The 18,114-nt window shown below is 47.0% G+C and overlaps 1 protein-coding gene across 3 annotated transcripts in view; it reads left to right on the top strand.

The window, feature by feature from the left end:
• The window catches only part of CFAP61 (cilia and flagella associated protein 61), a 257,175-nt gene that overhangs the window by 231,685 nt on the left and 7,376 nt on the right, over positions 1–18,114 (top strand). For 2 of the 3 annotated variants that reach the window (XM_074347804.1, XM_074347803.1), the window contains exon 26: positions 12,823–12,913. The exons of the other annotated variant lie outside the window; for it this stretch is intronic. In XM_074347804.1, the coding sequence (XP_074203905.1) occupies positions 12,823–12,913 (91 nt within the window). The remainder of the gene's footprint in view (positions 1–12,822; positions 12,914–18,114) is intronic. 3 annotated transcript variants of the gene reach the window in all.

The raw sequence follows: 18,114 nt of genomic DNA, 5'->3' as shown, positions 1-18,114 counted from the left end.
TGGAAGTGTTTATTTGTTCCTGTTCTTGTTTTTGAAACCTGTATTGAAATGCACGAGTCCACTTTCTTTTATGGGCCGAATACAATGGCCAGAATGCAGCCCTGCAGTGTGAGCGCAAGTTGTCCCCTCCTCTCTTCTGCATCTAAGCCAGCTCAGGCCAGGTGGGGACGTGGGGGACACCGGGGCTCTCCCACAGGCCTGGAAGTGGCTGTCACGTACGGAAAAGATCTTGTGTGTGTGTCGGGGGAGGTTTCCAGAACGTTTAATGTGGGGACACGTTTGAATCTAGTGACAGATATGTTCTCATTCTGGGATCTCCAACTAGACACACTCTCCCGATTTTCATTAACTTTAAGAAAAGGTTTTTTTAAGTAGATGCTGTGGAGTCTACTGGGTATCATAGCAGACAACACCTGTTTGCTCTTTTTTCTTCAGAATCCTGATTTATAGGATGTTACATTGTACCTAAAATAATGCCAGTGACTCCCAGACTGCCCTGCAGCCAAGAAAGCCACGTGACCAACCTTTGGCCAGTAAGATATAACTCGAAGCACTGGGCGCAACTTGTAGGAATTGTCCCTAAAATAAAGGAGAAGGGCCCTCATTATCCCCTTTTCCATCCAAGAGCATGTCTCTGATGACTGGAGCTCAGCAGCCGTTTTGCTCCATGAGGCCAAGGGCCCCATGGTTAGTGCTGTGATCTGTTGTCTATGGAGCCCCCATGCCCATCCTGGACACCCTACCTAGACTTTGTCTGAGAAAAGTACACCTGTGCCTTTCTTTCAAACACCTTTATTATGGTGTGATTCCTATACAGTAAATGACACATATTTCGAGTGTACAATTTGATGAATTTTGATAGATGTATATACCTTAAAGCCACCACCACAATCAAGACAGCTAACATTTCCATCACTCCTCAAGAGGTGCAATTTTCAAATGCCCAATTTGTCCCTTCCCACCCCCTTTCCCCTATGGTAACCAAAAGTTTGTTCTCTGTGTCTGTGAGTCTGTTTCTGTTCTGTAGATAAGTTCATTTGTGTCCTTTTTTTAGATTCCACATATAAATGATATAATATGGCATTTTTCTTTCTCTTTCTGGCTAATTTCACTTAGAATGATGATCTCCAGGTCCATCCATGTAGCTGCAAATGGCATTATTTTATTCTCTTTAAGGCTGAATAGTATTCCATTTTGTGTGTGTGTGTGTGTGTGTGTGTGTGTGTGTGTGTGTGTGTGTGTGTTCTTTATCCAGTCATCTGTCAATGGACATTTGGGTTGTTTCCATATCTTGGCTATTGTAAATAGTGCTGCTGTGAACGTTGGGGTGCATATGTGCTTTTGAATTACATTTTCCTCTTGATATATACCCAGGAATGGGATTGCTGGATCATATGGCAAGTCTATTTTTACTTTTTTTAAGGAACCTCCATACTGTCCTCCATAGTGGCTGCACCAATTTACATTCCCACCAGCAGTGGAGGAGGGTTCCTGTTTCTCCACACCCTCTCCAGCATTTATCATTTGTGGACTTTTTAAAGATGGCTATTCTGACTGATGTGAGGTGATGCCTCATTGTAGTTTTGATTTGCATCTCTCTAATAATTAGCAATGTTGAGCATCTTTTCATGTGCCTGTTGGCCATCTGTATGTCCTCTTTGGAGAGATGTCTATTTAGATCTTCTGACAATTTTTTGATTGGGTTGCTTGGTTTTTTGAAATTAAGGTGTATGAGCTGTTTGTATACTTTGGAAATTAGTCCCTTGTCGGTTGCATCATTTGCAAATACTTTCCCCCATTCTGTAGGTTGTCTTTTCATTTTGTGGATGGTGTCCTTAGCTGTTCAAAAGCTTTTAAGTTTAATTAGATCCCATTTGTTTATTTTTGCTTTAATTTCCGTTACTCCAGGAGCTGGTTCAAAAATATATTGCTGTGATTTGTGTCTAAGAGAGTTCTGCCTATGTTTTCCTTTATGAGTTTTATAGTATCTGGTCTTACCTTTAGGTCTTTAACCCATTTTGAGTTTATTTTTGCATATGGTGTTAGAGAATGTTCTCATTTCAGTCTTTTACAGGTAGCTGTCCATTTTCCCAGCAACACATGTTGAAGAGACTGTCTTTTCTCCACTATGTGTTCTTGCCTGCTTTGTCATAGATTAATTGACCATAAGTGCATAGGCTTATTTCTGGACTTTCTATCTTGTTCTGTTGTTCTATGTGTGTGTTTTTGTGCCAGTACCGCACTGTTTTGATTACTGTAGCTTTGTACTACAGTCTGAAGTCAGGGAGCATGATTCCCCCAGCTCCGTTCTCCTTTTTCAAGAATGTTTTGGCTATTTGAGGTCTTTTGTGTTTCCATGCAAATTTTAACAATCTTTGTTCCAGCTCTGTGAAAAATGTCATTGGTAATTTGATAGGAATTGCACTGAGCCTGTGTATTGCCTTGGGCAGTATGGCCATTTTAACGATATTGATTCTTCCAGTCCAAGAATATGGTATATCTTTCCATTTGCTTGTGTCGTCTTCAGTTTTCTCATCAGTGTCTTACAGTTTTTGGAGTGCAGGTCCTTTTCCTCCTTAGGTAGGTTTATTCCCAGGTATTTTATTAACTTTTTAGTGTGATGATAAATGGGATTGTTTCCTTAATTTCTTTTTCTGCTATTTCATTGTTAGTGTATAGAAATGCAACTGATTTCTGTATATTAATTTTGAATCCTGCAACGTTACCAAATTCATTGATGAGCTCTAGTAGTTCTTTAGGGTTCTCTGGTAGCTTCTTTAGGGTTTTCTATGTATAGTGTCATGTCGTCCATGAACAGTGACAGTTTTACTTCTTCTTTTCTGACTTGGATTCCTTTTATTTCTTTTTATTCTCTGATTGCCATGGCTAGGACTTCCAAAACTACGCTGAATAAAAGTGCCGAGAGTGGACATCCTTGTCTTGTGCCTGATCTTAGAGGAGACGATTTCAGCTTTTCACTGTGAAGTGGGGTGCTAGCTGTGGCTTTGTCATCTATGGCCTTTATTATGTTGACATCTGTTTCCTCTGTGCCCACTTTCTGGAGAGTTTTTATCCTAAATGGATGTTGAGTTTTATTGAAAGCTTTTTCTGCATCTATTGAGATGATCATATGGTTTTTATTCTTCAATTTGTCACTGTGGTGTATCACATTGATTTGCGGAGATTGAAAAATCCTTGCACCCCTGGGATAAATCCCACTTGGTCATGGTGTGTGATCCTTTTAATGCATCGTTAAGGTCGATTTGCCAGTATTTTGTCGAGGATTTTTGCATCTATATTCATAAGTGATATTGGCCTGTAATTTTCTTTTTTTGGTGATATCTTTGATTTTGGTATCAAGTTGATGATGGCCTCATAGACGGAGTTTGGAAGTGTTCCTTCCTCTGCAGGCTTTTGGACGAGTTTCAGAAGGACAGGCATGAACTCTTCTGTGAACGGTTGGTAGGATTCGCCTGTGAAGCCATCCCATCCTGGACTTTTGTTTGCTGGGAGTATTTTAATTACTGATTCAGTTTCAGTGCCCGTAATTGGTGTGTTCATGTTTTCTTCCTGGGTGCACATATATTCCTTCCTGGTTCAGCCTTGGCAAACTGTCCCTTTCTAGGACATTGTCCATTTCTTCTAGGTTGTCCTTCTGGCTGGCGTACACCTGCTCACGGCGGCCCCTTATCATCCCTGGTATTTCTGTGGTGTCAGCTGTGACGTCTCCTTTTCATTTCTGATTTTATTAATTGGGGCCCTCTCCCCTTTTTTCTGGATGAGTCTGACTAAAGGTTGATCAGTTTTGTGTATCTTTTCAAAGAGCCAGCTTTTCCTTTCATTCATCTTTTCTACTGGTTTTGTAGTCTCTATTTCATTTATTTCTGCTCTGGTCTTTGTGATTTTTCTTCTACTAACTTTGAGTTTTGCTTGTTCTTCTTTCTCCAGCTGCTTTAGGTGTCAGCTTAGGTTGTTTATTTGCTATTTTCTTGTTTCCTGAGGTGGGCTTGTGTCACGACCACAAGCTTCCCTCTTAGAACTGCTTTTGCTGCGTCCCAGAGGTTTTGGATCATTCTGTTTTCATTTTCATTTGTCTCAAAGTACTTTCAGATTTCCTTTTTGATTTCTCAGTGACCCATTGGTTGTTTAGTAGCATATTGTTTAGCCTCCACGTGTTTGCAGTTTCTGGAGTTTTTTCCTTGTAGTCTAACCTTGTAGTGCTGTGGCCCAAAAAGATGCTTGGTATAATTTCAGTTTCTTAAATTTACTGAGGCTTGTCTTGTGGGCCAGCATGTGGTTGATTCTGGAGAATGTTCCATGGGCACCTGAGAAGAATGTGTATTCTGTCATTTTTGGATGGAATGCTCTATAGATACCAGTTAAGTCCATCTGGTGTAATGTGTCGTTTAGGGCCTGTATTTCCCTATTGATTTTGTCTGGGTGATCTGTCCACTGATGTAAGTGGGGTGTTACGGTCCCCCACTATTTTTGTGTTATTGTCCATTTCTCCTTTTATGTCTGTTAACAGTCGCCTTACATACTGAGGTGCTCCTGTGTTTACAATTGTTGCACCCTCTTCTTGGATTGGTCCCTTGAGCATTACGTAGTGTCCTTCTTCGTCCCTTGTAACAGCCTTTACTTTAAAACCTATTTTGTCTGATACGAGCCTTGCTGCTCCAGCTTTCTTTTGGGTTGCTTGCATGGAATGTCTTTTTCCATCCCCTCCCTTTCAGCCTGCGTGTGTCTCTGGCTGAACCGGGTCTCTTGCAGACAGTGTGTGTGGGGGTCTTGTTTTTGTGTCCATTCAGCCAGTCCGTGTCTTTTGGTTGGAGCTTTTAATCCGTCTACATTTAAGGTAATTATTGATACATACATTCTTGTTGCCGTTTTGTTAATTGTTTGGGGCTTGTTTTGTAGGTCTTCCCCCCCCCCCACCCTTTCTTCTTTTTGTTCTCTTTTCTTGTGGTCTGATGACTGTACAGCTACATTGGTTTGTGATTGCCATGAGGTTTTGGTGTAGAAGTCTATATATATACACGATTGTTTTAAGTTGCTAACCTCTATTTTTTTCTTTTTTTTTTAACATTTTTTTTTATTGAGTCATAATCATTTTACAATGTTGTGTCAGATTCCAGTGTAGAGCACAATTTTGCAGTTATACATGAACATACATATATTCATTGTCACATTTTTTTTTCACGTGAGCTACCACAAGATCTTGTATATATTTCCCTGTGCTATGCAGTATAATCTTGTTTATCTATTCTGCATATGCTTGTCAGTATCAACAGATTCTGAACTCCCAATCTGTCCCTAATTTCAAAGGCGTTTTAGATACCCTGTGTTTTTACCTCCTCCCCTCATGATTACGTTTCTTGTTTCTAGTTGTGGCCTTTTCTTTTTTTTAACCTAAAGATGTTCCTTTAACATTTGTTGTAAAGCTGGTTTGGTGGTGTTGAATTCTTTTAGCTTTTGTTTATCTGAGAAGTTTTTGATTTCTCCATCAAATCTGAACAAGAGCCTTGCTGGATAGAGTATTCTCGGTTGTAAGTTTTTCCCTTTCATCACTTTAAATATATCATGCCACTCCCTTCTGGCCTGTACAGTTTCTGCTGAAAAATCAGCTGATAACCTTATGGGAGTTCTCTTGTGTGTTATTTGTTGCTTTTCCCTTGCTGATTTTAACATTTTCTCCTTATCCTTAATTTTTGTCAATTTGATGACCATGTGCCTCCATGTGTTCCTCTTAGGTTAATCCTGTGTGGAACTCTCTGCACTTCCTGGACTTGGATGACTGTTTCCTTCCCCAGGTTAGGGAACTTTTTGGCTATTATCTCTTCAAATATTTTCTCAGATCCTTTCTCTCTCCCCTTCCTCTGGGACCCCTATAATGCAAATATTAGTGTGCTTCACGTTGTCCCAGGGTTCTCTTAAACTACCCTCATTTCTGTTCATTCTTTTTTCTGTTCTGCAGTGGTGATTTCCACTCGTCTGTCTTCTGGCTCATTGATCCATGCTTCTGCCTCATTTAGTCTATTTTTGGTTCCTTCTAATGTGTTATTCATTTCAGTGATTTTTTTCTTCAACTCTTTTTGGGTGTGATTTACATTTTCTAACTCTTTATTAAAAATTTCACCGTGTGCATCTATACTCCTCCTGAGGTCTCTGAACATCTTTGCCATCATTATTTTAAACTCTTTCTCAGATAAATTACCTATCTCCTCATCACTTGTTTCTTCTTCTGGGATTTTTATCTTGTACCTTGGCCTGGGAGATATTCCTCTGCTGCCTCATATTGTCTATCTTTATATTTATATTTTTAGATAGGTTAGTTATGTTTCTCGACCTTGGAGAGGTGGCCCTCCGTGGGAGACGTCCTGTGCGTTCCAGCAGTACATTCCTCTCTTGTCACCCAAGGGCCAGGGTCCAGCACATCCCAGTGTAGAGTCTGGTCTGTGTTTGTGGATTCCTCCTATAGGCTTTGGGATTGTTTTCTTATTTCTGGTATCAGTCCCCTGGTAGATGAGGCTGGACTAGAGGCTTATGCAGGTTTCCTGGAAGGAGCAGTTGGTGTCTGCCCTCTTCTGGGTGGAGCTTGGTCCTGGGCCTCAGGTGGGTAGGGCTGTGTCTAGAGGTGGTTGAGGGCTTGGGAAGTCTGCTGATGAGTGGGCTGAGTTCCTACCCAGTATGGCCTCAGGCTTCCCTACAGGCTGTTGGGTGGGGCTAGGTCTTGGTACTAGTGACCCAAGAAAGATGTCAGCCTCCAGGAAAGCTCATGTAGATGAACACTCCCGGAATGTCCGCCACCAGCTTTTATGTCCCCTGAGTGAGCCACAGCTGCCCTCTACCTCCCCAGGAGACCTTCCAAAACCAGCAGGCAAGTCTGGCCCAGGTTCCTGTAAAGTCACTGCCTTTGCCCATGGACCCGGCATGCACAAAATTCTGTGTGCACTTCCCAAGAGCGTGAAGTCTCTGTTTCCCCCAGTCCCATGGGGTGCCTGGAGCCAAGCTCCCCTGGCCTTCAAAACCAGATGTCCTGGGGTCTCCTCCTCCTCCCAACGCCGGAACACCGGGCTGGGGACCCTGGCGTGGGGCTCAGAACTCTCACTCCTGTGGGAGGGCCTCTGGGACTTAATTATTCTTCAGCTTATGGGTCGTCCACCTGGGGGGTTTGGGGCCTGATTATATTGCAAGCACGGCCCTCCTACCATGCTGCTGTGGTTCCCTCTTTATGTTTCCAGTTGAGGAAGGTCTTTTTTGCTAGGTTCCAGTCTTTTTGTTTCGATGGTGGTTTAGCAGTCAGTTGTGGTTTCATTATAGTCACGGGGAGAGGTGAGCTCGTGGTCCTCCTTCTCCGCCATGACCGCAGCTTCACCACAGTCCCTTCGCTGCACCGTGAAGCACCTGGCGCACAACGGCCGCGGTGGATTAACAGCAAAGAGCGGCCTCCTAGGTCTTCCCCTCCTGGCCACTCTGCGGCCACTGAAGTCAGCTGTCAGCTCTGGCAGACGCCGGGGACAGAGAGGCGTGCTAAGAAAGGTCCTCGTGGAGCACAAAAAAGAAGGAATGAGTATTGCTGAGAACAGAGAGCCGGGGCAAGTGGGCATCGGTTTGGAAAGGCCTCACTGGACCTGTTAGGGAGGATGGACAGATGGACCGACGGATGAAAGGAGGAAGGAAGATGGGGCATAGCGTGTGATCTTGGCACATATACCGGCATGGAGAAGGGGACGTGGGACAGGTGGCTTCAGGGGATTGCTTGCACGCCCGCCTCTGTTACCCACCCTTTCAGTCAGGCCCCCACAAGGGTCCCCCTGCCCGGCATCACTCGAGCCAACAGAACGTGATGGCTTTGGGTTCAGAAGCCGAGGAAAGCGTTCTTCTTTGATCAAAGTATGAGAGGTGCAAGCTTGAGGTCTGGAGCACAGGCTCTCTGGGGCGGGCGGGGACAGGACGGGGCTGTCCGAGGGATGTCACCAGCGGGGAGGGGCGGCACAACTGTGCAGCCCAGGCTTCAGCTCCCGGGCAGCGGGCCCCTCTGCTCATGGCCCGCCAACGTGGGCTGCAGGCGCAGGGGTTCTGTGCTGGGGACTCAGATCCGATGTGTTAGGTGCACGTGGGCCCCTCTAGGCAAGTGAAGCGAGGCTTAGAACAGAAGAAGAGCGGGACCTCATGCCCGGGACTCCATCCTGTTTCTCCCGGGGGCCCCAGGGGGCTGTGCCGGTGACAGCTCCACATCACACACACCCCTTCACCAGGCCTGGGGGCACAGGCACGTGGCCCCGCAGGTGAGCGGTGCTGGCCGGGCTGGTGGGTGACCACGAGGGGCCGCGGGGGCGTCCGCTGAGCTGGTTGTTGCCACGTAACAAGGACCCAGCAGGGCCGAACCTGATCTTTTAGAGGAAGGCCGAAAATCCAATTTCCAAATGCTGTTCAGGCCAAGGCAGAGATGTCTAGAGGTCGTCCCTGGCTCCCGGGGTGTCCACTTGCAACCTTGATTGCGGACCTCGATGTCTGTCCCTCCTCTCCTTCTGGGGGTGATGCCTGCAGGAGGGGCACGCTCCCCACCCCCAGCCACGCTGCGGCCCCCAGGCCGAGGCTCCCGCTGAGCATGACCTCCCGGCACTGCCGGAGGAGAGTGGCTGTCCTCCCCGCGGCCCAAGATTCTGTCAGTGCACAAAAGGACACGTACCATGTACATCATGCTCTCGGGAAGGTTGGCGGACCCCTCAGCTGCACTCCCCACCCTCCCCCAGGAGAAAAGGCAACTCTTAGGTGAGTTTCCAGCTCGAAAATCCCTGTGCAGGTGTGAGTGGCAGCTGGGGACCCTCTTAACAGGTCCAAAAGCAAAACCTGACTGTGACCACACTAAGATAAAATGAGGATTCTTTTCACTTAAAAAGTAAATTAACGAAGAGAAAGGGGTGTGTTCCCCCCCTGCCCACGCCTGCCCTTTCCTGTCCACCGTGCAGTTCGGCATTTCCAGTGAGGCCTCAGGCTTCCGCACCTGTTCCCTGTCTGCTGCTGCCGGGCCCTGAGCTGAGACCAGGCCGTGAAGGAACAGCACCTTTATCCACCTGTCTTTCCCCTTAGACACGTCCTCTTTCTCCTGAGGCCGGCGGGTATCCGGTCCAGTTGCTTTTCTCGGCATCCTTCGTGGCCCGTGGCTAAGCTGGTGCTCAGGTCCCCGCCCAGTTTATGTGATTTTGTGGATAAAACAGGTGAGATGACCAGATAAGGGTGTGCTCTGGAGAAGCCTGATCAATTCCTTAGTGATTGGACCATATCGACCAGAAATGGTTGATTCAGTTCCACGAGTCGATATTTCCCAGGGCTTCTCAGAAAACTGTATCATTTGCAAAAGTGATAGAGAATTAAAGTCTCCGCCAGATAAACCAGGCCCGCCCTGGCCCAACGGGCAGAGACAGCCCCGTCTTCTGTTTGGGCCCCGGAGAATTTGTGTGTGCGGCTGTGTAGGAAGGAGTTTCGTGATGCGACCACCCAAATCTACACGGCCACTTGGAAACCCCATTGTCACCGTGGTGTACCTGACCGTCTTTCTTGAAGGTTGCGTGGAGACCCACTACGCAGGTGACCCTGTGGTTACTGTCAGTCTTCCCTTTTTGAATGTAAATTGGGAAAGAAGTAAATATTTTCTATTTTTTAAATCCACAATATTCATGGAAATATTAATTTCCCTAGAGCTTATCACTAAGGCCACTTACCCACAGCCCTTGGGGCCATTAATGCAGACCTGCCCCCAACCCCAACCTTGGCAAGGATCCTAGGTACCCCTCTTCTTCCTACAAAGAAGGAAAGAAACTAGAGCACAGAAGTCATTCGGTTTGGGGGAAAAAACTAGACCTAAAACTTTTCATAAAGTAAAACTTTTAACATCCTTGTATGAAAAGATGATCTTTGTTTGATGAAATAGTATCATCAGTTGCAAAATGAGTGTGGTTAAATTCAAAGCTTTTCTAGTTTTAAGGATGAAGCCTGGGGAGAGCCATAGCTCAGTGGTAGAGTGTGTGCTCAGCACATGCGAGGTCCTGGGTTCAATCCCCAGCACCTCCATTAAAAAAAAAAAAAAAGAACGAAGGCTGCCATGTTTCTAGGATGATTTCGAGGAGGCCCAGAGGGGTCCGTGCCAGTCCCCACGCCCTCCCACCCTCGCTAAACGGGGTTGCTGCAGCTGGCGCAGAAGCTCTCCACAGAGCAGGGAGAAGCAGCCCCTCCGCCCCCCGGCAGGTGTCCTCACCTGCTCCTCCAGTCCCCCAAGGACCAGCCTGTGCTGGACGCTGCGGAGACCCAGAGCCCAGAGTGCGTCACAGCTCAGGACGTGCCCTGCGAGGTCAGAAGCGCCCCACGCCGTGAAGCAGGTGGAAGCACCCAGGTCAGGAGCTCCCTGGACTCGAGCTTGGATGGATGGCACCGGGGCAGGTGCAGACGTGGGAAAGGGTCCTCTGCGCTGCCCATCAGGCAGGAAGGCCAGGGTGGAAGATGCTTGGAGGTGAGCATCTTAGACCCTCCACAGGGAGGAGGCGGAGAGGGAGCAGCAGGTGGTCTGGGCACAGCTCTGGAGCTGGGAGAAGCCGGAGCTTAGGCAGGCACCCCAAGGGGGTACCCCGACTCTGCCACCTCCGGTCTGCCTCCCCCTCCCAGAGCTCCTGCTCCCAACCCCAGCAGAGGAGGACGCCTGGAAGCCCCTCAGCTCACAGCCTTTTGGAGAGACGACTGTGGCTCTGCAGAACAGCAGTTCCCGTGTGGCTGCGTTGGTGTGTGCACGGAAGGCTCTGCCAGGTGGCAGTCCCACGAAGGTGAAGACCGATGTGCAGAAGCTCCCGTCCCAACAGGAAGGAGCCCGCATACTCCTCAGTGACGCACCAGCGGCCCCCCTGGGCGCTAGCGTTTCACCACCCCTTTGGAAGTGGCTTCTAGGGCCACCGCTGACGCTGCTGGAAAACCGAGAAGCAGCCTTCAGGAGTCAGCCCTTTGGTTTGGTCCCAAGGGCACAGCTGCCACAGACGAGTCCTGGGTCACTGGCCAAGGACAGCTCACCGCAGAGACAGTCACCTTCTGGACAAGAATCCCCAAAATGCGTGACCACGGGAGACCGGTGCGGGGCTGAAATGAATGACATTTCGGGGCTCCTGAGTCACTGGTCTGCAAGCCGCTCGACGTGCTGTGCAGTCGTCGAATTTCCAGGAGCCGTCGCTGCTGGACGCCGTGTGGCCGCGAGTTCCAAAGCCAGCAGAGGGACCATGCAGAAACATCCTGCTTCCTCATGGACACCCTCAGGTCCCGTGCAGGCGGCCTTAGCAGGTGTACGTTCAGAGGATAGGGGTGACTGTTAGTGGCAGTAACAGCTGGATGAATATGTGACCTGAACAACAAAATAGGTAGTTAAGCATGAAATCAGGTCGCATTCTGGTCAAGCGAACAGGTGCTCGGTACTAAGTGTGCGGCTGACGGTGCAGCTGCCGGGCACCGCCCGCCCTTGTCTTGTTGTTTTTGTTGAAGTAGAGCTGACTTACAGTGCTGCGTTAGTCTCAGGTGTGCAGCAAAGTGATACAGTCACACATACATTCTTTTTCATATTCTTTTCCCTTATAGGTTATTACAGGATATTGAATATCGCTCCCTGTGCTCTACAGTAGGACCTTGTTGTTTATCTGTGTTATATCGAGTAGTTTGTATCCGCCAGTCCCAGACTCCTACTTTATCCCTGCCCCCTGCCCCTTTGGTAACCGTATGTTTGTTTTCTGTGTCTGTGAGTCTGTTTCTGGTTTCTGAATGAGTTCATTTGTGTCACTCTTTCAGACTCCACATCAAAGTGGTACATGGTGTTTGTCTTCCTCTGTCTGACTTCACTGAGGTTGGGGATCGCAGGTTCATCTATCGCCCTGACCTGCTAGTGCCTCGGTGTCCCTGGGACACTTCACCTCCCCCCCTCCCCAGGGAAGAACTTAAGTCTCGGAGAACAGAAGGTGCTCATCTGCACGTGGGCACCGGTGTGTCTTCCCCCGCACACCCACGACACCCACTAACAGTCACAGGAATGACAAACGCACCTCCAGGGGAGCGTGGAGCCCACGTGGTCTCACCCTGAAGAAGGGAAGGTTCCCGTCTGAGACTCTCAGCATTTAAAAAAGTAGGAGTTAAAATACTGGTCAGTGTTCTTGGTTCTTCCGAGAATGCATCAAATATTCAGCAGTCGCCTGTAACCAGAGGTGGCCATACTGTCCTCCTTGTAAGGCAGCATTGATTCAAACAGTTTTCAGGGAAAAGTTAGCCAGTAGGGCCACCAAAAGAGCCACTTTCCTGAGAGAGATTCAATTAAGCGTCCGTGCAGTTGCATGAGGAGCAGGCTGCGACACCGAGGTGGCCTGTTTTCTGGTCATGATGGATCCAGAAACCTTAATGAGGAACAACATTTGTGTTACTGTCTACCCAAATTTAATTTGTTTATGCAGCGGTTCAGTTAATCCTGCAATCTGGTTTTCGCAGACGAGGGCAGATAATGGAGACACCGTTCTTTACAAGTCTTCAGGCTTTTAAATTCTGATAAAATCAGGATTCTTCACTGGGCCTTGCCTCAGCTCTGAATTAAACCACTTTAAATGTAATTATGGAAACTGGCCTGACATCAGGGACATCCATTTGCAAAATTGATTGGCCAGGCGGTTCCACGAGGCATTTTATGAGCAAACGATGGCAAAGGGGCCAGAACCGTCATTTATAAAGGCAAAAAAGCAGGTAAATACTTTATTAGTGGTAACAAGAAGGCTTCCAGGGAACTGAATCTTGTTCTTTCCTCACCAGCTACTTCACGGAGCCGTGGTGCATGGCCCTCTTTCACGATCGTTTTATTGATCTCAGGAAGGAGTTGCGCCAAATCTTATCCTCCAAGGAGGTAAGACTGATTAACAGATGTGCGGCTCCGTCCTCGCAAATCGCCAGCAGTTAGAGCTGTTGTCATTTAGACTCTTCCCTACCTCCCCACTTCATGGGTTTGCTTTGAAAACCAACTGTGTGCTTCATACAAACACACTACAGCATAGGTGCACGTAGACAGTGATGTGTCAAGGCAAGGGGACTGTTTCGTCTTTGATGGGGGGCACGATTCTTTTCCCCTTTCCCAGCGACAGCACTGTGAGCGGCAGCGAGCCCGCTGGCCGAGGGCAGGCTGTGGATCGCGTCCCCGTGCCCTCGGGAACCAAGGCTGCGCGCCTGCCGCTCCCGTCCTGTCCCTGTTTGCCAGCCACTCACTAAACGTGTGCGCGTGTTGTTTTAAAGACATCAGAGGATGTCAACAGATGTCCGAACACACTCCTTTTATAACCAAAACTTCTTAGAGTGAAACACAACTAACCAGGAACTAGGCCGCATACCCCGCAGGCTCCGCGCTCAGCAAGAAGCTGGACTGCGGTGTAGATCGTAATGTGATTGTGAAACTTACCTTTTTCAACACGAGAGTCCTTGCCCCCCGAGCTGTGCAGAAAGGTCACACCCAGGCTCAGAAAGTAGTCAGACGTCCACTCCTGACTCTTCCTCAGCTCACTCAGGCCAGGGCTCAGCTTCCACCTCGCTCGACTGTCCCTGTGTCGCCTCCGCCTGGAGACCTGCCACCTCCTCTCAGGTCCCCGTGGTGTGGGCTGCCACGCAGGATGCAGGGACGTCCCTCTCGTCCTGGTCGCCACACTCCCCACCTCACTGCATCCCAGCAGGGAGGGACCCTCCGAGGGGCAGCGGCACTGCTGTCCTCACCTCCACTAAACCAGTGACGAAGCAAAAGCTGAGAGACTCTAAGGGCCACCAGCGGGCACATGTCTCAAGCATGTCTCACTGCGAAGCCGTGGTCCTCGGCACTGAGCCAAGCTCGTGGCCCAGTGCCCTCTCCCCATTGCCCCGCCCCCGGTCAGTTTCATCCCTGGGGTCCAAGCTGGGAAATTTAAATCGTTTTCCTAATTTGAAGTAGATTCAGATTGGGGAAAAAACAGGTTTCAAGTTTAAACCAAACTCAGTTCTCTTTGGTGCCCTCAAAGATGGAAGGGAGGCAGAGGGGCCAGTGGCTGAATGCACAGGGCAGCCGGGGCTCGAGGCACTCAGAGTGGAGGTGACAGTGGTAATGAGGTAGAGACAGAGACCCAGGACGCTGCAGGTCACACAGGCCCCTGCAGCACCTCCGGGGGTGGCGGGAAGGAAGCTGGCCCACGTTAGACCAGGCCCCAATCTGGAAGCCTGGTGTGACTGAACTTCATTCAACTCTGCAGACCCTCCCATCCCCCCTTAAATGTGATCTGCAGCTCACTGCTGCCCCACAGGAAAGATTCGTCATTTTCTAGTTATCCCATCAAAACTATGCCCAAATCCTTCTAAACCCTGAATCTGAGTTCCTCTGTTAACCTTCTGCACAGGGCCAAGTGGTTTTAGGCATAAAGCTTAAAAGGGAAGCTTTCCCTTCATGTTTCCAAGTACATCATCAGATGCGATGACGGCCTCTCACGGCAGTCACTGAGCCTCCCTCCACCTTTTACACACAGACAGACATTTGTCGGGGGTCAGTCTGCTGGGCATAGACTCAACCTGGACAGCAGGCCCTGGCAGCAGACCAGAAGTGACCTTTGTAGAGGACAGACTAAGGGCTCCCCAACCGTCCTTGATTTCCAGAAACGGAAACCTCTGGAAGAAAAGCCTTCACTTGGGGACTGTTCTGACATCTGTCAAGGGAGAGGCCACAGGACAGGCTGGGGCAGGCAGGGGTGTCTGCCTGTAGCTCAAACGCCCGCTCCCACCTCAGAGAGCTGTGGGAGGAGGAGAGGGGGGCCCGGTGTGAGCACATGGCACAGAAGAATGGCTCCAAGCGTGTGCCGGCCACCGCAAGCACGACGGCTGGTGACGGTTACGGTGGAGACAGGCCAACAGTGGAAGCAGCGGTCATATAAGTAGATTTGCAGGAATTTCACTTAAGAGCCTGGTAACAGGAAAATAAACCAGGGGGAGGGTGCCAAGATGGTGGAGTGGAGGAATTCACAGCTCGCCCCCTCCCATGAGTACACCAAGAATTACATCTACAGACACACTGAATCGCACAGAACCCCTACGAAACTTTAAGAGACTGTCTCTCCAAAATACAGGAGTCCTCACAAAAAAAAAAAAAAAATGGCTAAGGTGGGGACAAGGGCAGCGTCAACAGAGAATACTTTGTAAGCCCACATAACAAGTGACAGACACCAGCACAGAGGGCACTCCCTGGTGGACATCTCCTGCAGAGGTACACTCGGCGACTCTTCTTTCCAGCTTCAGCTCCACCTGTACACACTGGGGCTTGGAAGCCTCTATTCCAGCAACAGTGGAGCAGACCCGCTCCTGTCAAGGCTGTGACCACCACAGAACAAAAAGGAGAACCACTTGACAACAACAATCAGGGCAGGCTCTGATCACCACAGCACCAACCACACCCCCAGTCAAAGGGAGAGCAGCCAATACACATGGAAGGAAGACGCTGCAACCATCCACAGTGAGAGCAGACCTCGTGAGAAAGCTATCCGATGTACACAGTCTACACTGGACGCTCCCACTTTAAATTATAAAAAAAAAAAAAAAACCCAGCCTTTTAAGACCACAGTGGATGACTGATACTCCTCAATCCACAGAGCCAGAGAAACATAAGTACAATGAAGAAGCAGAGGAACCACTCCCAATTAAAAGAGCAAGAGAAGTTCCCTGAAACAACGATCAATGAAATAGACATCATTGACAGTCTACTAGATCATGACTTCAAAGGGGGGTGATAAAAGCACTGATGGAAATGAGAGAGACTATGAATAGAGATGCAGAATACTATAAAAAGGAAATATAGAAATTAAAAAGAGGAGCCAATTAAAAACAGAAAACTCAATGGCTGAGATAAGAGCCGACCTAAAGGCAGTCAAAAGCAGACTACACAATGCAGAGGAACGAGTAAGTGACTTAGAAGACAGGGTAACGGAAGTCACCCAATCAGAAGAGCAGACAGAAAAGCAAATAAAAACCAATGGTAAGAATCTAAGGGACCTATGGGATAATATAAAACGTGCCAGTCTGTGCATAATAGGGGTCCCAGAAAGGGAAGACAGAGAAAAGGGGTCTGAAAAAGTATTTGAAGAAATCATGACTGAAAGCTTCCCAAACCTAAAGAAGGAATCAGATATCCAAGTACAGGAAGCACAGAGGGTCTCCAACAAGAAGAACCCAAATAGACCTACACCAAGACATATAATTAAGATGGCCAAAGTTAAAGAAATGATTATAAAGGCAGCAAGAGAAAAAGAGTGAGTTATAAGGGAGCCCCCATAGGGCTCTCAGCTGATTTCTTTACACAGACACTGCTGGCCAGAAGGGAGGGGCAAGATATATTCAAAGTCCTGAGTGAAAAAAAATCTGCAACCTAGGATACTTTATCTGGCAAGACTATCCTTTAGAATAGAAGGAGAGAGAATTTCACAGACAAGGAAAAACTAAAAGAATTCAGCAATACTAATCCTATTCTAAAAGAAATGTTGAAAGGTCTACTCTAAATAGAAAAGAAGTAGGAAGCTATAGAAATGAGAAAACCATAACTGGAAATGCGGTAACTACAATGAGTTGCAAGAGAATAAACATGAAGATGTATAAGAGGACATCAAAATCATCAAAGGTGGGAGAGGGGAGCAAGAAAATATAGATTTATTTTCTCTCTTCTTTTTTTTCTTCTTTCTTTTTAGTATGTATTTGAGCCTACATGACTATCAGTTTAAAGCAAACAGATACATTAATGGGTTAATATACTTGAAAAACAGGGTAACCACAAGTCAAAAGCATACAATAGAGTCACAAAACCCAAAAAGAAACCAAGCTAATACAAAAAAATGTATCAAACCGCAAAAAAAAAAAAAGGGAGAATAAAGGAACAGAGAAGAAATACCAAATCAACTGAAAACAAAAGTTTGAAATGGCCATAAACACACATCTATCAATAATTACTGCAAATGTCAATGGACTAAATGCTCCAATCAAAACACACAGAGTGGCAGATTGGATAATAAAACTAAAGCCTACAACATGCTGCCTACAAGAGACCCACTTTAGAGTGAAGGAAACACACAGATTGAAAGTGAGAGGGTGGAAAAAGATATTCCATGCAAATGGAAATGGCAAGAAAGCAGGAGTAGCAATACTCCTCATATCAGACAAAATAGACTTTAAAACAAAGGCCATAAAGAAAGATAAAGAAGGACGCTATATAATGACTAAAGGAGCAATACAAGATGAGGATATTACACTTGTTAACATATATGCACCCAATATAGGAGCACCTAAATATATAAAATACTAACAGACATAAAGGGAGAAACTGATGGGAATACAATGGGAGTAGGAGACTTTAACACCCCACTAATATCATTGGACAGGTCTTCCAGACAGGAAATCAGTAAGGCAGCAGAGATACTAAATGACAATAGAACCGCTGGACTTGGTTGATACTTTTAGGACACTACATCCCCAAAATACAGAATATACATTCTTATCAATTGTGCATGGAAAATTCTCTAGGAAAGATCACAAGCCTGGGCACAAAAGAAGCCTCAACAAACTTTAAGAGGATAGAAATTATTTCAAGGATCTTTTCTGACCACAAAGGCATGAAACTAGAAATCAACCACAGAAAAAAAATGAAGGAGGAACAAAATGACTGCATGGAGGCTAAACAACACGCTACTAAAAAACCAATGGGTCAGTGATGAAATCAAAGAGGAAATTAAAAAATACTTTGAGACAAACATCAATGAAAACACAACCACACAAAAAATCTAGGGATGCAGCAAAAGCAGTCCTAAGAGGGAACTTCACAGTGATTCCTCAAAAAACAAGAACAGTCTCAAATAAACAACCTAACCTGCCACCTAAAAGAATTAGAAAAAGAACAAACAAAACCTAAAGTCAGCAGAAGGAAGGCAATAATAAAGATCATGGAGGAAATAAATAAAATAGAGATTAAAAAACAATAGAAAAAATCAATCAAACAGGAGCTGCTTTTTTGAAAGAGTAAACAAAATTGACAAACCTCTGGCCGGGCTCACCAGGAAGAAAAGA

The sequence above is a fragment of the Camelus bactrianus genome, chromosome 19 (assembly GCF_048773025.1).
Source record: "Camelus bactrianus isolate YW-2024 breed Bactrian camel chromosome 19, ASM4877302v1, whole genome shotgun sequence".
NCBI classification, from domain to species: domain Eukaryota; kingdom Metazoa; phylum Chordata; class Mammalia; order Artiodactyla; family Camelidae; genus Camelus; species Camelus bactrianus.
The sequence above is the reverse complement of the archived record's forward strand: the minus strand, read 5'-3'. Positions and strand labels throughout refer to the sequence as shown.